The 24,179-nt window shown below is 38.4% G+C and overlaps 1 protein-coding gene across 3 annotated transcripts in view; it reads right to left on the bottom strand.

Moving 5' to 3' along the window:
* ldlrad4b (low density lipoprotein receptor class A domain containing 4b) overlaps positions 1-24,179 on the bottom strand; it is a 52,234-nt gene that overhangs the window by 6,342 nt on the left and 21,713 nt on the right. For 2 of the 3 annotated variants that reach the window (XM_059568031.1, XM_059568032.1), the window contains 2 exons: positions 21,786-21,926; positions 635-789 (listed from right to left, as the gene is read on the bottom strand). In XM_059568031.1, coding sequence (XP_059424014.1) covers positions 635-789; positions 21,786-21,926 — 296 coding nt within the window. Of the gene's footprint in view, positions 1-634; positions 790-9,515; positions 9,799-21,785; positions 21,927-24,179 lie in introns of those variants that run through there. The other variant, XM_059568033.1, reaches the window with a different exon arrangement.

Genomic DNA, 24,179 nt, shown 5'->3' on the forward strand with positions numbered 1-24,179 from the left:
ACTCTATATTTCAAATAATTATAAATACTTAAATACTTTCGTTATTTATAAAGTAACATTTAAAAAAATAAAGTTCGCCCACTGTCATCAATGAACATATATCAGAAACACTCAATTATTCGATACTCAATTACTCGATATTCGATACTCATTAACCAAACTGTCATTATTAAAAATTTAAATAATAAAAAAAAGGTTATAAATAAAAAGAATCATACAATAATAATGATGTGTTCCTGTTTTCATCCCATACTGCATTTGCTTTATGCTGTTTATATTTTATGTTGTTCCAATGCTATATCCATTTATTGTATTCTGATTTGTCTGCTTCTTGTAATAAATTGCTCTTCATACGGTTTCCTATTTGCTTAGCAGGCTCCGCAAAGTGATGTTTGGTTCTAAGCTTTTGTGTAAATAAAACATGATTATTATTTTTATGAAGACAGCAAAGAGACAGGAAATTGCTGGCAACTGGCGTGTTCCATACGAACCATGTGAACTTCAAGTAGACCTCTAACATTCCTTTTTTGTTTATTCCCATCTAAATATGGAGGAAAGTTTACAGAAGGTTGTGAAAGTGTTTAAGCAAGGGTGCTGCTGCGGTTAGTACAGAGAGAGTGTGACAGGGTCTCACCGGCTGCAGAGAGAGATCCTGACTCTGTGCCTGACTCGCCCGGCTCAGGAACGACCATGTGGCGAGTTTGTAGTGGTTGAGCAGACACACGACCACCACGACCATCACAGTCATCACGACGATTATGATCACGATCTGCACAAACTCCAGTTCAGCTGCAAAATAGAAAGACAGAAAGAGTTTAGAACAATGCCGAATGAAAAAAAACACACCACAGATCCGGTTTACAATCAAGGAATCTTAAAAATAAATAAAGTTTAATCTCATTTTGAACAGAAGATGGCAGCAGAGTCCAATCAACATCCATGATGACTACAGAGCCCCAAATTGGGAGATATGATATCATCTTCCAAAAAAAGATGAGATGCATTTTGGTTTGACATGGACAACAGAAAGAAAATAGTATAGACTTGGAATGAGATCAGGCGTATCAGCTTCAGAAATCAGAGAATTCGGAAGAAGTTCTGCGGTTCTATTTAATACCATCCAGCACCACATGCAGCATATTTGATTTGAGGGTGAATAACAGCTTATTTTTCTGTCTGTTTCTCACTTAAATCTATCATAAAGCTTCAGATTACTTGGAATATAGTGCAAAGGTCATATGAAATACAACTTGTTGCTTTTGAGATCTTGAAACCTGTTGTCTATGAATTACCACATGAAAAAAAGTTGATTAAAGAGATATTTCAGCTTTATTCCAATAACCAAGCCTACAAGAATCAAAGTAATGAAGGTAAACAGCTTGATCAAGGTTCTGTCTAAACATGAGGATCACCCTGCTGGACTCACACTTGCTCTCTCAGTCAAGACCAAAACTGTTTCTCAGATGGAAATGCTTTTGGAGTCCATAGGCTCAAAAACGAGCCCTCCACCAAATGTGCCAAGGGCACGTACAGTCGAGTAAACCGAACAGAGGCTGAAAGTGAGAGTGCCATGAAGAGAGAATGAAAGAGTGAGTTGTTGCCTGCAGTGCAGTACTGCGGGATACTGGCACTCGCACATCAAAAGAAACAAACACTTCTCTCCTAATTTAGGGCATAAGAGGAGGAAGCAAACGAGGAAGAGAGCAGAGGGGAGGGCGAAGAGGAGAGAGAGAGAAAGAAAGAGAAAAAGAGAGACACAGACAGGCAGCCAGGCAAAACAGACAAAGGAAGTGACAATCAGACAGGAGGGCAGATAAGACAGAGAGAATGAGACTCAGATCAGGATTCCGGTAAGAACAAATAAGACTTCAAACACAAGCCTTTCAGACTGGAACTGAATCAATACAAAACGAAATCACAGCAGGCTTTAAACTGAGCTGCTCCTCTGACTTTAGATCAAAAATACAGGAAATAAAGGCAAAGTCTTTTTAAATGTGCAGTGGGGATTTGAGAGTCCACATTGAAAATCTAATTTAACCTGGAAACAAACATTTCTAGGATGCTGAGAAGCGTAAAACAAAAGAAATAAAGGATGTGAAATTAATTTAAAAATACTTCAAATTCTGCAGTAGTTCTCGTCACTCACTAATCAAATAAGCATATCTGTGACATTGACCGTGTTGAACTTGTTTGTACAAAAGGTCAGTTTTTTGGCCTTTACAGAAGTACTGACTCAAATCATAAAACCATGCAAAAATTTCAATTTCGTTTCTAATCATGTGAATGAAATTTTTTTAAATAAAATATACATTTCAATGAAAAAGACAGAAAAAAGCAAAGCAGAGACATTTTCTTAATTGCATTCAAGACTTCTGGACCCCACTGTACTTAACTGCTCAGACCAATTACACAGATTTTGTTTTCAGGGTAACTCTTACAAACAATACCCTAGCAACCAACTTAAACACCTTAGCAACAGACAGCAATGTAAAAACCACCTTAGAAACTGCTTAGAAGCACCAAGAGCTCAGCATGGGCAAGCATCACCCAGATTTTCTGACAAGATGTAATATAAATAATTAAGATTGTTATAATAAGATAAACAATTATTTGTTTAAATGTAACAATTAAATGTGATTGTTTGCCCAAGATAAAAGCTTGTGGAACATGATAGTTGGTTTCTAGCCGGTCTAAGCTGCCAGTAGACACTTTTGGACCAACAACATGCCAGCTTCTGGTGATTAAGCTGGTTTTTGGGACACTGTAAGTTGTTAACTAAGTAATGACCAATTTAGATCAGCTAATGGCCAGCCTAGACCAGCTAGAAACCAGCCACCATGTAGGTTTGGTTTATTTCATTTGGTTTTCATGGTGCTCGCATTCAAGAGTGCATGACTTTCTGTAACACCCGGATCCAGACAAGACACTTCAGTCTGAGAAAAAAAAAACCCTACAGAGATCGAAATCCAGTCTAAATCAGTACATTAAGACACTCAAACGTTTGAAAACGAATCCCGTCTGAACAGTGCTTTAGTGAAAGTGTTCTTTGATTGTTACGATGTCCTGTCCAATTCTCCCACTGACACACTCTCTGTCCTATTTAACACTGACCTCTCATGCCAATCACAGAGAGACAGAAAGAGAGCGTGAACAAATGAGAGAGGGTCTGGGTATCACAGACTGCAGATTAGCCATACACAGATTGAGTTTCTCTCTGCAGACCACAGAGAGAGGATCAAAATCCATCAGGCCGTTGTCACCAGGCAGAGCAGACAGAAAGCGCTAGACCAGACATGAGAGAAAGTGGGTGATGAGGAGAAGGGGGCGGGGCAGAGAGAGAGAGAGCGAAGGTGTGTGTGTGTGTGTGTGTGAGAGAGAGAGAGAGAGAGAGAGAGAGAGAGAGGGGAAAAGAATAGAGATTTGTAGATGGAAAGAACCAAAGTGAGTCTTGAAGGTGACATATTCAGTGGAGTAGATGGAGGTCACAACTGTAGGTGTCATTACTTCCTGCCATAGCCGATTATGTCCTGGCCACTTTATGGAATAGCTTATGACAAGTATATGTCTGATACAGACAAAGAGACATCTCTGATTGTCAAGCAGAAGCTTTCATCATCAGTGGCTGTGAATGGTTGTGCTCCAGTCTAGCATTTTTCCACGGCTGGATACCAGTTCAGTGAAACAACAGAACAAAAATTATTGAAAATTATGATTTTTTTTTTTTTTGTTAATAAAATGTTTCTATTAGCTTGTTTTTGTCATATAGTAATTATTATTACCTATAACTTATTACTATTACATTCCGAATTTTAGATCTAAATGATCACAAATTAATTTTCTTCCGTTTCGGGCAGCCTAGCCATCAAACACTGCTCAAGTTACATGTGTAAACAATGTGTTATTTTTCCTGTGAACACCACCATTTCCTGTTGAACACAGGGTGTTGTTATAACATGAGTGCTATTCTATAGAGACCCACCAAGTTTTATCAGTAAACCAAATATTAAAAAACAAAAACTAAAGTAGAAAAAAATACAATATTTAAAAAAATAATCAGTCTTTCTTTTTTACTTGCAAAAATGATTGCTCACTCAATTACAACCAAAGATTGGCCAGGTTTGTTAAATAGGTGTCCAACAAAATAGTAAAGTTGACTAGCAAATTTAATAGCACAAGGAATGATATATTCACATACAGTTGAGAGATGCAAATTCTTGAAGAGTGAGCCTTTATTGTTTAAAGCAGTGAACTGCACAAATGTCACGTAATACCCTAAAGGACTGCAGCAGGTGTGAGTGTGTGTGTGTATGTGAGACAGTACTCATGATCACATGACCCCCCCCCACCCCCCACAAATTCTAGTCTAACATTCAGAGGGGTGTCTGTGTATGTGAGTGAGAATGACCTCCCGCTGTAGCCAGATCGGTCTTGATGCTTTATGCTACAAACACACACTAATCCTAAATAATTAACAGTGTCACACATAACACCCAGTGCCACACACACACTGCTCCTCCAGACGGTCTGGGAGATGGGCACCGTGCACCAGACGCTGCATTGTGCCAAACTAGTGCCGAACAACACCTGTTGTGTGCTTACCTGAGGTCAAATCCTCAGCACAGTGTAACCACTAAACAACAAACTAAAATCAATACAACAAGAATACACACGAGAGATACAACTTTTCCAAGGATTTTCCAAGGTGTGTATATAGAGTTCCTGTGGCTCAGTGGTAGAGCATTTCATTTTCAGCGCAAGAGGTTGTGGGTTTTGTTCTTTTGTTTCTATTCATTAAACAATCATAAAAATAAAAAAGTTTCCTCGAACACTGAATGTGTTGTGACACTGAAAAATAGAGTAATGGCTGCTGAAAATTCAGCTTTGCCACTACAGGAACAAATCACATTTTAAAAGATTTATTTGATACATTTTTTATTTTATTTTAGATATTAGTTTACAGTATTTATTAGCATTTTCGAAACAAATGCAAACCTTTTGTGCATAAAATACTTAGTCTTAGTCTTAAAACCTTAGGCTAAATCTCTGCTGCCGAGGACATTTGAAGAGATATTGAAGAGATTAAATTGACAAGTAGAGTGATTTTGTTTGTCAGCATGTCTATCATGGTCAGGAGGACACTTCTACATAACATCCAAGTGTTTTGACAGGCAATTGAAAGTGTCAGTGGCAAGACGGCAATAAGCGTTTTTGACTGTTTCCTACTTGACAGAGATCGATGAAACTTTCATACAAAGAACTCTTCATCTGGGATCTGATTTAATGTGGCGTTTCATTTATGCCACCTTTTGCTTTATGGGTGCATACGCCTTTTGGTGCACTAGTGGAAAATTTCCAAAAAGGTCTGACAAACCGGTCTGAGGGCGTTTGTAAAGAAGCAATCACACAGGTTGTCTGTGTGCTGAAATGAAAGGCCAGAGGCATGCAGGGACAGTGAGAGAACAACACAGAACAAGCTGGCAGACTGGCACCCTGCTGGGCACCAGGAGAGTGGGCATCCAGCCCAGCCATGCAGAGGAACCATCAAACAGGCAGCACAGACAATCTGAACCGCCAACGCAATCTGAATCGCCAACGCAGCCCGTTCTCCACAGCTATGCCACACGGGAGCTTTCACCATCAATAACGAGATTATTTCAAAAGAAACGCAGACGTCGAAGAGGGAGGGGTAACATCTCGGTGAAAAAGCACATATTTCGGCTTTGGAAAGATTTTGAGTCTGTTCTTGTGACATTGTATAATTACAGATTCAGCTTTATAATCATAGTTTGCGTGAGCCAAATATAACCCACGCTTATTTTGGACTCCACAGTTAAGGGTGGATGTGACCAAAAGAGCTAAAGGTGTGGTGCATTTTGCGGTCTAAACATCAGCTCACCAAGCCCACATACTCCGACAACCATGACCAGGGTTATAAAAACCTCGCCAGACACGCTTTAGGTCATTATTTCATTTAAAAAGGTGCAATAAGCGGAACAGTTTGCCTTGGGGCATACATAGCTATGAAGGGAGTTTCTGAAGATCTGTTGGAATTGTGGGAAAACAGCCCACTTTCTGAAGCATTCTTCCATAACCGCCAGATGAACTTGAAGGAAGAGCTTCAATGGTGAGAATCACACTACTGCATCCGAGAACATTCAAGTTTGGGTGGGACAGAGTTCACCGGTGACATTTCCAAAGAGCAGGTTCAGCGAGAGCAGAAAGAGAGAGGGAGAGTAGGAGAGAGGGATAAATAAAGGTAGAAAGTCGGGTCTTTATTCCTCAAAGCCGTGTTGTTGTTGTTAGCCACACCCTCCGTCTTATTAAAACGTCATCCTTCATGGGTGGTCCCGTTTAACGCTAAGAAGAACAAAGTATGGATTTCTAACGAAGCACAGATCGTTTTGTGGGTTACTCGGGCTGTCGTGGCTAATGAGTCACTCCCTGAGGCTGGATCCTGCACCAGCTGCACTGCTGCTTTTAAAAGCTTCAAGCAGAACAGGCAGATGATATGCAGACGGTTATAGGTTTGGGTCTTGCTTGGAGCAAGATCTGCTACAAAGACATGTGCATACAAAATCTATTCTACTGTAAGTACCACTGTAAATAAATGCTGTTCTTTACAGCGCTCTATTTAATGAAGAATCTTACAATATGTGAGTTAAACACAAGTGTTTAACGCTGATAATAATAAGAGTTACTTGAGCACCAAATCAGAATATTAGAATGATTTCTGAAGGATCATGTGAAACTGAAGACTGGAGTAATGATGCTGAAAAATCAGCTTTGCCATCAGGAATACATTACATTTTTAATTAATAACAAAAAAGTACTGTAAATGTTATATATATATATATATATATATATATATCTTTTTTGTTTTGTTAACATTTTACAATATTTTATCATCAAATAAATGCAGCTTTGGTGAGCTTTAGAGATGTCTTTCAAAAACATTCTGAAAACAAAGTATTTTTTAGATGTTTATTGTAAAATAACTGTGTGACGAGTGGGGTGGGTGGAGTGATTGGAAATGAGCGACACCGGTCTCGAGTCCCACAGAGGAGATGAAAGGATATAAAACAGGAGCGACGACAGTGAAGGAGGAGAGAGGACCAGGCCTGGATTTTAGTTCTGTTTTGATTTTGTTTGTGCGCGGCAGTCGTCCATGAGGGGCTGCCGCGCTGTTTTGTCTTTATTTGATGAATAAAGCTTCAGTTTGATTGTCTGCCGGTTCCCGCCTCCTCCTTCCCCTGAAAGAATATTGTTACAAACTGATTTCCAGAAATGATTAAGGCTATAAATAAATCCATACTTATTTTGGGGGGGTTTATAGCCAATAACGAAAGTTCTAAAAACAATAAAATTACAATCAATGGTTTTTGTTGATGTCAAATGAATGTTGTGATGTATAGGTGAATTTAGGTCACAATCACAATTTTAATGTTCAGTAGGAAATAAAATTAACTATTAATTTTGAAATTAGTAGTTGATGAGAAAGTTGAATTGTTGAAGTGGGACCCGTTTGATTATCTAACAGCATCCATTTAAGCAAGCGCTCAGTGAAGGCAAAAATAATCCGAAGCAATTGTACACAATTAAAAATCTAGTACTGGTTGGAAAATATTCAGGATTGACTACAATGTTAACCAAAAGCGCACTTCAGGCCAATAAATGAAAGCGGTAGACCCAATTTTAAAGGTAGACTCAATATTAAAAATATTGGTCAAACTGATTATCAGCTAAATTTCAGAATTTGAGTTGAAGTGAGTTGAGGCTACTCTTGTTAAAGCAGGGCATTGTGCGTGGGCATCAGGGTCATCCTGGGTAATGCCAAAAGCACTCAGACTCGCATGACGACACTGGCCTTTATCAATAATTCATAGTGGCACCTCGGGGCTGCTTAACCCGGCCCAGCTTCCAGTGTGCAGAGCTCAATGTGGAGCCATGACTGCAAGAGAGGCTGCTTTTCCAATAGACAATCTGTTTGGCTCAATGTCTGAGGGTCCTTTTGTTTAGGAACTATTATTATCCCATCAGGGCTGCACCCATTAACATGCCATTCCACGTTTTTAGGTGCATGTAGATGTCTGTGAAGTACTCAAAATGCTGCAGAATTGAAAGGATAATTCAAAAACATATGTTCATGTTTAACAGAAGCATATGTGAAGAGTCTCTGTGAGAGGCAGGAGAAACTACTGAAAGGCCTTTTTTCTACCTACTGTGTGGGAATTCCCCAGAACTAAATTCATTATTTATGATCCAGACAGAATATGAACTTCTCACTCCAAGAACAGAGAAAGATTCTGTGTTTACCATCACTGACAGGCCAGCCAGAGCAGCAAACGGCACAAAGCGAACACCACAACACAACACCAACATCACATCTAGACAGACGGATGAACAGGACTACTAATGATATTACACGATGCTTCAGCCAAATCTTAATTTAATATCAAATTCTAGATCCAAACATGCTTTTGTTGCCAAGACCTTCCAGTCGAAGGAGTTTTCACTGGTAAACAAGTATCACTTACTATGGTAAACATAGTTATTGTCCAAAACACCAACCTTCTAAAACTGTTCAAATGAAGACATAAAATGAGTTCAAATGTTTGGGGTTTGAAAGATGTTTTTGAAATTCTTTTTAAGGCTGCATCAAAAATACAGTAAAAACAGTAATAATGCGAAGTTAAAACAACAGGTTTCTATTTTAATACATTTTAAAGTGTAATTTGTTCCTGTGATGGCAGTCTTAAATTTTAGTGTCACATGACCCTTCAGAAATGGTTCTAATATGCGGATTTGGTGCTCAAGTAATATTTCTTAGAATTATCAATATTAAAATCAGTGCTGTGGAAATGGACACACATTTGTTTCAGGGTCAATTTGTTCTTTAACATTATGAATGTCAAAATTTTAATGTTTTGACAAATAAAGTGTTAACACTAAATAAGGTTTGAAACTTCTTGCAGTGAGTTCAAGATGACAATTTATACTCTTAATACTAGAATTACTGTCAATAGCTCGAACAAAATAAGAGGCAACACTAGAAAAATTTAACTTAACTTTTCAATTAAAGAAATGTATGTCATTACATTGCATTACATTACATTACATAGCTGTCAGTACAAACAAATGTCTCTATCGATCCATAAATGCTTGCACGCAACCCCTAGACAGTTGTCTTGTGGGCACTCTGTTGATAAAGTCCGGAAGGCAGGAGACATTTACTCCAGACTGGAGTTAAAACACTGTCTGCTGTGTTTGTGTACCAGACGCATTCAGAGACAGATTGCGGAGACGGCGGAGAGCCGAGATCAGACATTTACGGAAACATTACGCGCGTGAAGCAGCTGATAAGAGCTGACAGCCAGACAAGACTGCAGGCGGAATTAAATAAAAACACACTGAGTTAAACTACCCGCTCTAGCTCGAGTCACATTCACAGATGTCAAAAAGCAAAAGAGCTCAGACATAATTAACTACAAAGGGGGGAAAAAAAGTAAAAGACTCACAAATCACCATTCCCTGGAGTTGGGATCCGCATGTGATGTTAGAGCCATCCGGTGCGGTGAGGTTTCGCATGGAGTACGCAGGAGACTTCAACCGGTGCACGAGCCAGCCGGTGTGTGCACGTCCAACAGCTCACGCGGAGACTGAAAGCCTTCGGCAACTGCCTTGACATGCTGTTTTTTCACTACATGCTCTCGGGTAACCGCTTCACTTCGTTCTGACTTACTAAACTGAACTCGTCTGCTCTATATCTCTTTTTCTGACCCCTCCGGTTGAACACAAAAATCTGAGATCAAGCCGACTCTTCTCTCCACCCACTCCTGCACACCCCCACACTCTGCAAGAGTCTACTCGCACGCACGGCTGGTCTGTCGGTGACCGGCTGAGAGGGGGTGGTCGAGCACAGCGCTCCAGTGTCTAGTGTCACACCTCCCCATTAATGCCAGACACAAGCAGTCAAGGCAAGCATTGTAGGGGGCTGACCTTGGGGTGACCCCGCTGTCTGGTGACAAAGAGCACATGTGTCCAGAACTACAGCCCCCCTCCGTCCAACTACAGCCCCTACAGTCTGTCTATAAATAACCTGGCAGCTATATGGGCTTTTATTGTGAAGCAAGGCAATATACCTGAATCCACTCTGGGCCAAAGGGGAGGAAGAGGTGCTAAATAGTCTGTAATTCAGAGAAATGCATAGACTTTTTATTCCCATATAAAATAAATAAATAAGCAAAATATAAATAACCATTCATGTAATATTCTACTTTTAGTCTTATGGTACTAACTTAATCTACATTAAAATATAAAATTTATATATATATATATATATATATATATATATATATATATATATATATATATATATATATATATTTTTTTTTTTTTTTTTTTTAATTGCATTAAAAATAATAATAAATAAAAATAAGACTTCTTATTTTCCACTTATTGGCCATGTTAGGGATGTTAAAATTAACGTTTAACTTAAAATCTCTCCCCTAGTTAGCAATTCAGCCCTCAAGGGAATAAAATGACATTTATCTGTCTGAGGTCTAGTCTTGAAGTCGAGTAGAGTCGATCTCTGCACACATATGCAGACAGACACATCCCCCCGGTAAAGCAGACATGGGGGAGAGACAGAGACGGGGGTTTAGGGGTCAAGTCTGAATTTGAATGGCTGTCTGAGGAGGAAGTCTCTGGGGCAATGAGGTGGATTCTCCCAGCATGCTAATGCTTATGGGGCTGCTTTTGAGATAAGCAAGACCTGCCACTACATAAACTACCAGACCATATCTTTCTCTACATCATAAAATCTAACCAAAAAAAAAAGAACATTCAACAAAGTGAAAAAACAGATACATTTTTTTATGATGAAATAAAATTAAACCAAACAGAAGCTTTCTGATGAACAGCACCACCACTGCTTATCCAAAAATCTATCTATACAGCAGAGCTCATCAAAATTTTCAGCCATTTTATTTTTCAGATGAAGCAGGGACTCAACCCCCAGTTAAAATTAAGCACCGTATTTTAAGTCTGGATCATAATAAATGACGTGAACGGTATTATTTTAATCCTTAATCATGTCATTATTGATGTACAGTTTACAGTCAACACATTCCATTTTAATCTGACTTCATTTTAATTTGGGATGGATGAAAAATTCTTAAATAAAATTTTTGTCAAAGTTAACATAACTTAAAAAAACAACAGCTGACATATATTCATTATTTACATACAAAAAAGTTTGACATGAAAAATTCAAAATTCAGCGGGCCCCTGCAGTACCACCACAGACCCCCTAGGGGTTGCAGACCCCGTTGAAGACCCCTGTATTGTGTTAGACCAAAAATGAACTAATATACATTTAAAATCAACAGCAACATACTATAACAAGAACAGTTTAAGTAGTTTATGTTAGTAGACACTATTATGCTAATAGAAATAACCGTGGCTAACAAAGATTATAATCCTACGCTGTCAACCTTGAAGAGTTTGTACAGAAAGCCTGATGGTTTACCTGATAGTTCATAACAAAAAGGAAACTTTACAAGACCAAACAACGTGTCCAACAAATAGTTGATGACTAGATCATCAAAATACCAGTGCTGTTTTCCAGATTACAGAAAGGACTAAATTACATGGTGAGCTTCACTTGATGAAAGGTTTCTTTTTTTTCTCTTTTTTCAAAACCCATCCCATGCCTATGTGGCAGCTATAAAATTGTGCAACCCAGTCGGACGGCAGAGGGAAAATCCTGTGAAAGAGCGAGATGCAGACATGTGAAAACATTCCAATTATAACCTGTAATATAACTGCAAGAATAAAAATGGCAGCCATCGGAGAGACACTTCCATCTGCAACCTGCGTTCTGTGATATTCGCACAAATCCCTGCAGGACGTGGCGTGTGAGACGGGGAGGAAGGGGAAATTGTCTGCTTGTGCGAGTGAGTTTATGACTGGGGATTGCTATCTGCAAAGCCAAGATGGGCCGCCTGCAGATGTGATGCACTGCAGTCTGTGTGTACACATATATTATATATGATATGTGTATTATATATATAATCATCAGGTACTGAGTTTTTTTTCACCTCTCTCCTGCAGCCTGCTGAGCATCGTAATGGGTCGTCTGCCCAGGAGTGAGGTAATGTCTAGGTTTAATGCCAGCCTCCTGCACTGGCGCACACACAGGGGCACAACAGGAAGAACAGCAGGCGCTGAAACTCCCAAAATGGCTGCTGTTGTGACTCTTAATGATGCTGACAACGTAATTAGCATTTTGCTAACGAGCCACATGGCAGCACTTCCTTCCCCGGACGCTGCCATACGGCCTTGCGGACAACACCTGCGTACTCTCGGACCCCCTTTATGACACATCATCTCCTCGGTAATACAGACGCAGAGACTGCAAACAGTCATCAAAGCGGAAGATCTCGGTGACAAATAACCGGGTGTTTCACGAAGTGGGCCACTGCCCAGCAGGCTGTCAGTTCTGACTCCCAGTCACAGCAGAATACTATAAAAACCTCATTAAATAATAACAGCACTCCATATGTCCAGTTGACATATCTGCGTGTTTACAAACAGGAGAAGCCAACCTGGGGGTTTGATGTGTCCCTGTTGGGGAATTTTATAAGTAAGAAACAAAAAAAAACAAGCACATAGAAACAAAAAGCAGTAACAGCACTGTGTTCAAGTGAGCACTAGAACTGGCTTGCTTAGTTGGGGTCACTTCATCTACAGCTATATCATCGACTTGATTGCAAATAAATGCACAGACACTATTTAACTGAACAGAGATGACATAACTGAATTCAATGACGAACTGCCTTTAACCGTCATTTTGCATTATTGACACACTGTTTTCCTAATGAATGTTGTTCAGTTGCTTTGATGCAATGTATTTTGTTTAAAGCGCTATATAAATAAAGGTGACTTGACTTGACTTGTGAAAAAGAAAAAAACGTTTATAGCAGACTAAGCTTCTCATTTCTATGCAGTGATAGTGACTGAGGGGCCAAAACCCATCAAGCATGTCTTTGTCTGGGACCACAGAGTAAGTGTATAGCTTTAGAAGTTTAGTGCACAAGTCAATATGGAGTATCGTTATGGAGATTTCATTTCACTTTTTGACCTTTTAGGAGCCACTGAACTCTTTCCACCTTCACTGTGTATTGAAGAGAAGAGTTTGGATATTCTGCTAAACTTCTCCATTTGTGTTCTGTAGGAAGAAGAAAGCTATACGAGTTTGGAATGGCATGAGAAGAGTAAATTAAAGGCTTGCAAAAATTTTTTCAGATAAAAACTGATTTTTAAAAGCTCTAGATTTGCTTGTTTTTAGGGATGCACAATTTAATAATAACAAACTATGATATATAACAATATTATTATTAATAATAATAATAATAATAAAAGTAAATTTATTATTAAATAAAAAACAAATATGTAATATTTTTTTAAAATGTAATAAAATACACTTTTAAGAAAAAGAACAGTATTAATTAAATTTTTAAATTACTTTATTAATTCTCAAACATTAAACCCTTAAGCTTTTATTTTGGTGGACCAGCGTAGGGATCCCTTAAATCTTCTCTTCCGTTTACATCAGCCAGTTTATAAGTGCTTCTCATTACAAGTTTTGGGAGACAGTTGGCACATATTGCATTCCCAAATGCACATCATAAGCAACCCAAACTCAGATCAGATGCAGATATGAATTTGTGTGGACTGGAGCATCATTAACTCTAAGACACTGAAAACACTGGATCTTGAGCGACTTGCATGTCACTTCAGGGTCACTCTGAAAAATACAGCGCATATATTGAATTAAATCAATTAAATTTTATTTCTATTTATTTCTGCAACCTTAATAAATGACGACAATTATTATAGGAGTAAACTATGTCTTTAATTCACCAAAAGCAGGGATGTACAACTCATAATACAAGTTATGTATACACAGTCACCATGACGTTAAGCTTAATTCATTTCCTGTTTCAAACCTCAGAGCCTCTAAACTGAAACAGATCTGGGCCTAAGGGCAAACCATGAGCTGACAAAATGGTTTAATCTTTTCTTTAATAATAAAGTGATTTTTAGCTCTCTACTGCAGACTGAATCACACACTCATTCAGTTGGTCCCAATTTAGCAGACAGCGATCTGTGTTAAACTGATTTGGCTTCTCAGCATCATATTAAAGCAATTTTTTGTGTGACGTTTGGTTGAACTAACCCTTTAATATAAGTCTATGGATCACTTTTCATGGTTTTAACTTTAAAAAAAAATCTGTGATCAATTACTCTAATTGCCATCTAAAACCGTAAGACTTATATTCATCTTTAAAACACATGATCTTTTCAGGCCCTCAATCCACCTCTTAACAGGTTCAAGCTTATTTTTTCCTCACAAGAACATAAATGGTTTCAAAGTAAACAATGATTATGACCATCAGAAGTCTTTTTTATATCTGAGTGGAGAGTGTGTTGTCTCTATACTGTAAGTCAAAGCTGAAACTATATCCCTTTCACATCAGTTTAACTCCCAAAAGAGTTAATAACCTTCCCGCTTGGAGGAAGTGATGTTTACATCAGGGCCCTCATATTTTCACTCCACTCCCCTGAGTCACATGTTCAACCTCCAGCCAATCACCACCCCCAGTTTCCCAAAAACTGAACACAAGGCTGAGAGCACAGCAGACTGGCTTAAAAAGTGTTTGCCACGACACACCTCCTTCGTATAGGTCACCAGGGAGAGAAAGTGGCACATCTGACTCAAGCTCAGCTGACCCGAAACTTCAAAGCTCTGACCCAGAAAAACAGACACCAACACACACATTCACTGCTTCTATCATAACAACTACAAAATTAAAGCTATTCTAAAGTATGATTCTTTCAGTGGTTATCAATAAGTGAAGTCGAACATATGTGACTATTCAAATCGGTCGAGATGTTAAAGAAATCGCGACTCATTTAGGGGTAGGAGTTTATATGAATGCACGTCTGAGGGGAACTTACGGTCTTTAGAAAAGTTTAGATTGTATTTTTCCTTTCATCTTGCCTCTGTATAATGCATATTAAAGTTCATTGTTCATTGTCAAAGTGCTGTGCTGCTTGGTTTGCAGCAGAAACCAAGGAAACACTTTAAGTGCCACCTGCTGGCAGAGAGTGAATCTGCAGCTCCTGCAGATATTTTTATGTATAGTTTCACAAAACTGAAGTCAAACCATTCTGTTTTTGTTTCAAAATTGCAAAATGATACAATCTAATTTAAATAAAAAAAACTGCTCATGATGCATGTATGCAGCATCTTTGTTTGGATCATGATTAAAATTCTATTTAAATTTTGACTTTTATCCAAAGCATCTTACAAATGAGGACAATAGAAGCAATCAGAACCAACAAAAGTGCTATATTAGTATATTATTATAGCTATATTTCAATTTCACAAAGAAACGTGCAGCATTTTGTACAAGCAATAATAAAAGGACACATTTAATTCATAATTTATCTTAAATATCATTTTGTTTAAAAAAAATCAAATCAAATCGTGAATCAAATCAAATCATGACTTGAGTGAATTGTTACAGTGATTGCTATATGGTTCCTTAAATTGTCTGAACAGAATCAAATCAAACTGGAACTGAATTAAATCCAGGATCGGTTTGAAAGAGGAAATCAATCCTCAGCCTTAATGTTGGATGTTGTGGTGTTAATACTTTTGCTCTTATGAAACTATAAAGCAAGTACGCAATATGCATATTAAAAATTTGGGAGTACAAGTGCTGTAATTCATACATACACAGACATAATGGAAAAAAGACAGACTGCAACTCGCTTTTCTGGCATGATGTTTTTAACAAACAAAGAGCCATTAAAAACAGAGCAGAAACTAAACAGCACCTCAGCAGGATACATTCTTCTCATGTTTCATTCTCTCTCCTTCATACACACACACACACACACACACACACACACACACACACACACACACACATTAAGAATTAATTTATTCCATTCATGCATCTTCAAGCAACAATGCAACCTGACATCCTGCAATCAGAGAGTGAATGAGTTTAGGGTCTGAATTTCATCCATACAGCCATGACTGATATGACATAAAAACACATTACGAGACATTCTGGGTAAACTGGAAATGAGCTAATAGGATGTCTCGGTATGAAAGTTTTTATTCACAGAGGGGAGAGAGAGGAGACGATATTTGTGAGAAATGAACACCTCAGGGGAACAAAAACACAACGGGTTGGAAGAAAGAATGAGAAAGATTTCTCATTTGCATTCCAACTCATTTAAAAATGGTTTAAAAATGGGCAAACATTTTGGGTGCGGGAGGGCAAATGATAAAAAACAACATAGCAGAGATTTGTCATCATTTTGTGAATACAGCCATTTAGGTTGAGCAGCGAACTGCTATAAAGGCATTGAAAACATTAGTACAAGCCTTTGCCTTTAGAAGAAAAACACTCTGAATAAGTATATAAAGTAGTGTTTATCGATAAAAACTAGATTATCTATCTCTGTAGGAGCTAGTTTATAATTTTAAGTACATTGCCATCCATTTGAACTCCTGAATTTTGCCAAGCCTACATCATCAGCACTCTGATTGGCTAGAGTGAAGGCCATTTCATCCATTAAGATTTAGATCCTGAAGTTGAACAAGGAAAGTTTGTCTTTTGGAAACTTTGGATACTTCAACTCCATATGCAGCACTTTTAGGTTCTTTTAAACTCAAACGCTGAATTAAGTGCTAATATAAAATTGAAGCTGGACGAGTTTCTACAGAGCATTTGTTTGTAAACAGTAATTTCATCTATACAGATCTTAATTCAGATTTGGCTATTAAGCACAAACAATTCACTTAATATAAAGCTCCTTTCTTTCTCTGCCTCACTCGCTTTCTTGCGCCTCTCATTGTTTTTGCTTTGGTCTTTGAGCCAAACTTGATTGGATTCCCGAGCAACTTGCCATTTAAGACGTCTCCATTTATTGCTCTGCCTCTTTTTCTCCTCTTGTTTTTTCACTCCCCGTCTATCATTCTTTGAGGGGAGTGAATGAAAGTGAAGGAGGAGAGCTGTCAGTTTCCCAATCTTTAAAGGCCCCAGCTGCATCATTACTCTCTCAACACACTCACACACAGGGTCAAATGTACTTAGGTAACAGATAAAGAGAAACGAGGGAGGGACGAAGGCCACCGAGAGAGACCGAGGGATTCCATCATTCTGGGTGGTTCACGGCACAAAATGACTGAATGAATGCACCGAGTAAATGAGTGAATGTAGAAGAATAGTGCCCGACAGACCTCCAGCTCAGCCACGATAAACAATCCCAGAATCCACTGTGAGCCTGCGTGAGGTGACACTGTCTGAAACCCATCAGTACTGATGATGTTGACAGCCAACGAATACAGAACCACACGGCCCTCGCCCTGAAAAACAGCCCGGCTAATGCAGCGACGTGTGTGGGATGTGGATCAAAGGACCTGGGGGAAAAGAGCGAGCGAGTGAGTGGTGGAAAGAAAAGAGAAAGGAAAGAATGAAGGAATCAAGAGATTTCTCTTTTCGGACTGACAGTATTCGTATTCATCAGAAAGCTTTGAAAAAAAAAAAAAAAGAGCCATTTACAACCAAAAACAAAATCACAACAGTCGCTATAGAGTGCGTGACGAATTTAATCGCACAGGTGCTCAGTCTGTTGGTTCGTTAAAGTGCAAATCTAATAAACATCTTCAGAGATAAATTGCTTTTCTTTATCCAGAATATTGCGAAAAGTCAAATAACGCGAATCAAAGTGAGCGCAAACAAAGTGAAAACCGGCTCTTCAAACCGGCTCCAAGACATCAAATACCAAACAAGTGTCTCATTCACGCAGTCTTCATCATCTGTCATTAAAACCCTGATTAAGTCCCTTCAAACTTCATTCAAGTCTCTTTTACAGTCGGACATTCCTGTAAGCCAAACAATTCTATCATTGGGCACTTCCCTCTCTCTCTCTCTCTCTTCAAGAAGTTCAAACGCTTCATCTGGGACTTGCCCTCCCTCCAAGCGACACAGATTGCATACAGAAGACATGACGTCGGTTTGGTAATGAACCCCTTAGCATGAAAATGCAGCCCGCTGTGGTCGGCCCAGATTAGCATGAGAGATGATGGAGATTAGTGATGAAAATCCTAAACTCAAACAAACTGATTGTTGAGCTCTTCACTTCAGACAAGGATCGAAACGTGACCTCGGCGGACTCTGACCCCCATCAACCCATTTTAAAAACTGAGAGGAGAAACGTGAGGAGAAAGTGAGTATGAGGGAGCGTTCTATAGACGCTTGTCCCCTGACAGACATCAAAGTGGGACTTGTTGGTCCAGTGCGAGTTGGATGGTGTCTATGAACATCCAGTGCTGGCAAACTTCAGCTTGTCTGTAGCTCTCGAGTAACTCTTCTCGCTCACACACACACACACACACACACACACACACACACTGGAGAGGGGAGCAATTAACAAACACGCAAACTGTTGAAGAGGCTGATTTACATACTCTTCAAAGCGTGCCGCTACCGTGCCGCCTTCAAAGAGGACAGAGAGTACCCCGAGCTTTTATGCAGAGTGAATAAACGTTTGTAGTTTTATGTCTGAGAAAGTTTGTTGTTGGTTTTTACAGCAAAGTTCTGCCAGCCGAGCTGTGTGCTGGGAATCAATGCCGGGAAAGGGCAAACGTATCGGTTTTGTGGTAAACGTGCTCATCGCAGTAAAAGCTAGAGTGTATGTAAGGTAAGATGATCCTCAGTGTGGTTTCTTCTGTGGGGTTAAGGTGTGGAGATCTGTCATGTTTAATCACTCTTAGTGTGATTCCTGCAAATACAGGCAGAAAACGGCTGATCTGTGACTTGAACGAACTGGCACAACATCTCTTTCACACTGCATCTACTAAAAAACACATTTCTCTGTCTCTCATCTTAAAGAAAATGACTGAGTACCTTAGCTGATCCTCCAGAAATTTTGACTCAAAATTTAAAACCATCTCAATATTATTTACAAAATCTTTTCTTTCTGTAAGCATTTTTCGAACTTTATAATATGATAGCCAAATGACAATACTTGGTAGCCAAAAACAAGAACTAATAGTTATAGTAATAGTGATTTATTATAGTGAATTATTGATTTATAGTGAATTACAGTTTTTAATAATGATAAACCGCTATTATTATACAACAATTACTACTACGACTGTTATTAAAAACAACAGCTATTATTGAATTTTCCTGCATCTTGAAAAAATAAATTGTGCTGATTTGCAAAAAAGGCTTATTACTAAATTTGATCATTTGATTAGCAAATTATGTTAAAAAAATAAAATAAAATAAAACTCATTAAATTATTCACAAAATGGAAAGTGTTTAAATAGAAATATAAATAGCCATGTTTATAAATAAGCATTTTTACTTTTATTTTTTAACCTATTGTTTGTTTAATAATACAATAACACTTTATTTAAAAGGTGTCCTTGTTAAACGTTACATGTACTTGCTATTATAATAACAAGAAATTATGAATAATTACATGCAAGTAACTCCAAGCCAAACCCTAATCCTAACCATGTCGTAAGTGCATGTAGTTAATTCATATTGCTCAGTACATAAATGTGTAATTACACTGAACAAGGACACAAAGTGTAACCACTACTACTGCTACTACTACTAATAATAATACAGTATTATTAACACTAACACCAACAACAATGACTACTGCCCTTGTTGTTATTAGTAGTTATTAGTTATTTATTATTGGTGTTAAAGGCAAAGCATGAGTACACAGACTGTTTAAACGGTAGGCAAGACTGTGAAAAATGGTCTTTAAACTTTTTCCCTAACCTAGGTGTACCTTAAGACAAAATAAATAAAATGACCAATTCATGAACAAGCTTTACCCTGATATTGTGCAGTCTGACTCTCACACACCTGAAGCCAATAAATGCAAACCACTGACAAAGAAGATCATTTCCGCACACACGTAAACCCTGCAAAGCTTTTCATCATACTCTTCGATAAACACCCTCTCTCACTCCCTCCTTCTCTGCAGAGGCTGTCTGACAGTCCTGACCACAACCATTCAATGTGTGGAGGCAGAGAGCTGGAGAGGGGGGGGGGGGTATTTTGTGCAGGGTGTCTAGACTATATTCAATCTGTCTGGCCCTGCTGTAGACAGAGAGATGGCAAACTCGATTAGACTCTAAACATTTCCTCAGAATCTGTCTCGCTCTCAGCATATTTCGTCTTCACTAACGTCTATCAGCATCATTCCTCTCTCCCTCCAGCAGTATATGGCGGCTGTTTGTCTGTTGGGGAAATGAGCATTACGGCTCTAACAGCTCTGACTGAAGACACCCCTCAGAGCAGAGGGAACACAGGGGAGCATGACACGGCAAGAACAGATGACTGATTTAAACACAGCCAGGACAGAAAAACGCTAGTCTCGCGTAGCCAGACCCTCAGACTGATGGCTGAAGGTCTGAAATCCCGCCCCATGAGGCCATTTGACTGACATGTCAAACAACCAATCACAGTTTGTTTTTATTCAGCATAATGTTTCGGTGCGTGGAAATATCACCACAAAAACAGACTGATGTGTAAAACTCTCTAACATATTTAAAAGATTCTATGCAGAGAATTTTTTATATTTCACATACTTTTGAAAATCCAGTGTTTAGCTGATCCTGATAAGCCCTCGTCACCACAGTTGTGAACACAATGGCTTTCTTCTTTCGTGAGGGGGTTTGGCTACACAGCATTTTTGTTTACAGCAGAACATTAAAGAACGTGACACACAAGTCTCACGGAAATCCTGTATAATTCAAACTCCTGAAGTGTTTCCATTTTTTTGTGCCATATGCATAAAACGTTTAGTCAACTGTCCGCGGGTGTGACCTCTGAGGCTGAGACTAGAAAGAAGCAGACGGAGCTACGTGGTTTTCTAACTTTTCTTTCTTTTATTGCATGGTCAGGTTTCCTTAGACTTGAAGACACAAAAGATCTACGGTAGATCAAAGTTTACTGTCTGCCAATGTCCACGCCAGGGGCTGGACAAAATATCAAATATTCACCATGAAAGTCACACACTTGCATCATCACAGAGCTAATATATGGGATAATGACATAAAAGTAACCATTAAAAACTTAAACGAAAAACTTTTAAAAATCAAGTTTTATAAAAAAGTATAAAAGAGTATCAAAAAAGTTCAAATGCGCAATTTTGATACATTTTTTTAAGAATTAATAGTAAAAGATAATCCCAATCTTCAGGCTTCCGTCTTATGCTATCAAGACAGTTGTATCACCCTGACATTTATTTACTTTATCCCCTATCCAAAAATATTAAAACAAAATTTTATTTAGAATTAAAAAAAAATATCTTAGAAGAGGTGTATTCAAGTTGTTGTACGAGTACATTTAATTTAATTTATTTTTGAAAAAAAATGTCATTGACCCATACATAGAGATGTCAAATGCCATCAAAAAGTCTGAAAAATACCTTAACATTTTAGCTGTATGGCCACATCCTATGTTGCACATAAACCACTTACACACACACACTCACAGTCCCTCGCCGCATTTCAGTGTGCAGAGACACCACTTAACACTCGTCTCACACTCTCACACAAATCAGATGAGAACTGACCAATGAGAAGCAAGAAAACATCCTGCTGACTTCATCAGAACCAGAACACAGGCAGATCTGAGTCTGGAGCAACAATGTTAAAGAGATGGACTCACAGCTGAAGATGGCAGATGCAGGATGCTGGGTGGAGATGGGGCAGTGCTCCTCATCACTGTTGTCTCCACAGTGGTTGAGCTGATCACAGACCTGCGAGCCCAGGTTCAGACATCTGCCGTTAGTGCACTGGAATCTGCACTCTAGGGACAAACACAGAAAACCACAATGACTCATTTTCAAATAGGTTAATCAATAACAATTGATTGGGTCAGTCTCTGTTTTCACATCTGCTGCATCAGGGCTTGTCAAATTTCCATCCTTTGCTTGTTGTGGCCCTTGTGATAGGAAACTTACAAAAAAAAATGTTTGAGCTAAGTGGATTGCACGACTGTTCAAAAGTTTTATATACATTTATATAAATACGATTTATATAAATACTGTTCTTTTGAACTTTCAAAGAATCATGAAAGAAAAGTACCTTAGTTTTCACAAAAATAATAAGCAACAACTGTTTCAACACTGATATTTTTCCAGCACCAAATCAGCATATTAGAATGATTTCTCAAAGATTATGTGATACCGATTACAGGAATAAATGACATTTTAAAATAGAAAACATTTATTTAATAGTTATATTAGCAGTAATACTGTATATAACAGTTTATAGTTATAGTTATTTTGCACAATGGACTTTCAAAAACATACAAAACTGTGACCCAGCTGTGTGTTTTCTTGCAGGGGTGTTTACTATTTTATGGGGACCAAATGTCTCCAGAAGTATAATAATACCTGTACATTTTTTACCTTGTGGGGTCACAAGGGGGAGTATTTTGGTCGCCACAAGGAAACAAGCTTATAAATAATACAGAATTAATTTTTTGTAAAGTCTTAAAATTCAGAAAGTTCTGCATGAGAGGTAGGTTTATAGGTGGAGTTAGTGCAAAAGGATAGAAAATACAATTTGTACAGCATAAAAATCATTACGCATATGGAATATGGAATGTCCCCATAAAACAAATCATAAAAACCCGATGTGTGTATATCAAAAAAAAAACCTTGTCCTCACTATAGAATAGCTAAATGTAAAAGCTGCTTTTTTTAACAGCATTTTTTTTTTTTTTTGCAAGATGAAAGTGACGTGACATTCAGCCAAGTATGGTGACCCATACTCAGAATTTGTGCTCTGCATTTAACCCATCCGAAATGCACACACACAGAGCAGTGAACACACACACACACACACTGTGAGCACACACCCGGAGCAGTGAAAGTGAAAGTGACGAAGCTAGTTAGCTAGTACGAAGCTAGTAGTATGAACGATTCACAACTATCAAACCAGTGATTCTGCTGCTGGATATTGTTCCATAAATGTTAATATTCAGAAGAACTGCACAACAACTAAAACACTAGGACATCCTGTGAGGATCTGAAAATGCTCAGATGCAGGAGATTGTGGGATAGTTTCACTGGGCCAAAAAATTTACAGAGATTTGTGGATCTCAGGCGGCGATGATTTTTAAAAATGATAGACAAACAAATTAGCAGTTCTTTGCCCTACTTACACCTTAATATACAAAGTGCCAAAAAGTGACAAAGTGACAAAGTGACATGACATACAGCCAAGTATGGTGACCCATACTCAGAATTCGTGCTCTGCATTTCGAAGGGACCCAAAGTTCGAAACCCACAACCTTAGGGTTAGGAGTCAAACTCTCTAACCACTAGGCCACGACTTCCCCTTAATATAGCATGAGATATAATGAGACAATCCCAACATTCACCTGCACAAACTGAGAGACAGGACATAAGATGACAAGAAGACAAGATGAAAAGAGAGCAAAAGAACAGAAGTAGACAAGAAGAAGATAAGACAAGAAAATGGGAAACATAGGGAACAGACAAGATGAAAAGAGAGGAGAAAAATGATATAGGACAAAAGAGAAGACAAGACGAAGAGTAGAAGATAAGATTAGAAGTAGATTACAAGAATATATCAAAAAGTGAGAGGAGACGTGATGGGCAACGAGGAGACAAAATAAAAAAAAAGACACCAGACAAAAGAGGAGAGAGTAGATGAGACAAGATGAGGAGAGATCAGACCAAATGGGATAAAAGATTCAAGAAGACTGAGAAGAAGTAGTGAATGAGAAAAGGAGGACAGAGACAAGAAAGATGAGAAAAGACTAGACAAAAAAAAAGACAAGATAAGAAGAGAAGGGATGCAAAAAGAAGATAACGAGAGAACAGATGAAATGAAGAGATTTTTTCAAAAGACCAGAAAAAAAGAGGACCGAGGAGATGAGTAGACTTGAGTAGAGATGAGGAGAGAAGAGACTCAACAATAAGAGGAGACAATTCAATACATGAAGAGACGAGACAAAACAAGAGATTAGACAAAACAAGGAGAGATTAGAAAAAACAAGAGAAGAGATGATCCGAGACAAAACGAGGAG

This window comes from Carassius carassius, chromosome 15 (assembly GCF_963082965.1).
Source record: "Carassius carassius chromosome 15, fCarCar2.1, whole genome shotgun sequence".
NCBI lineage: Eukaryota > Metazoa > Chordata > Actinopteri > Cypriniformes > Cyprinidae > Carassius > Carassius carassius.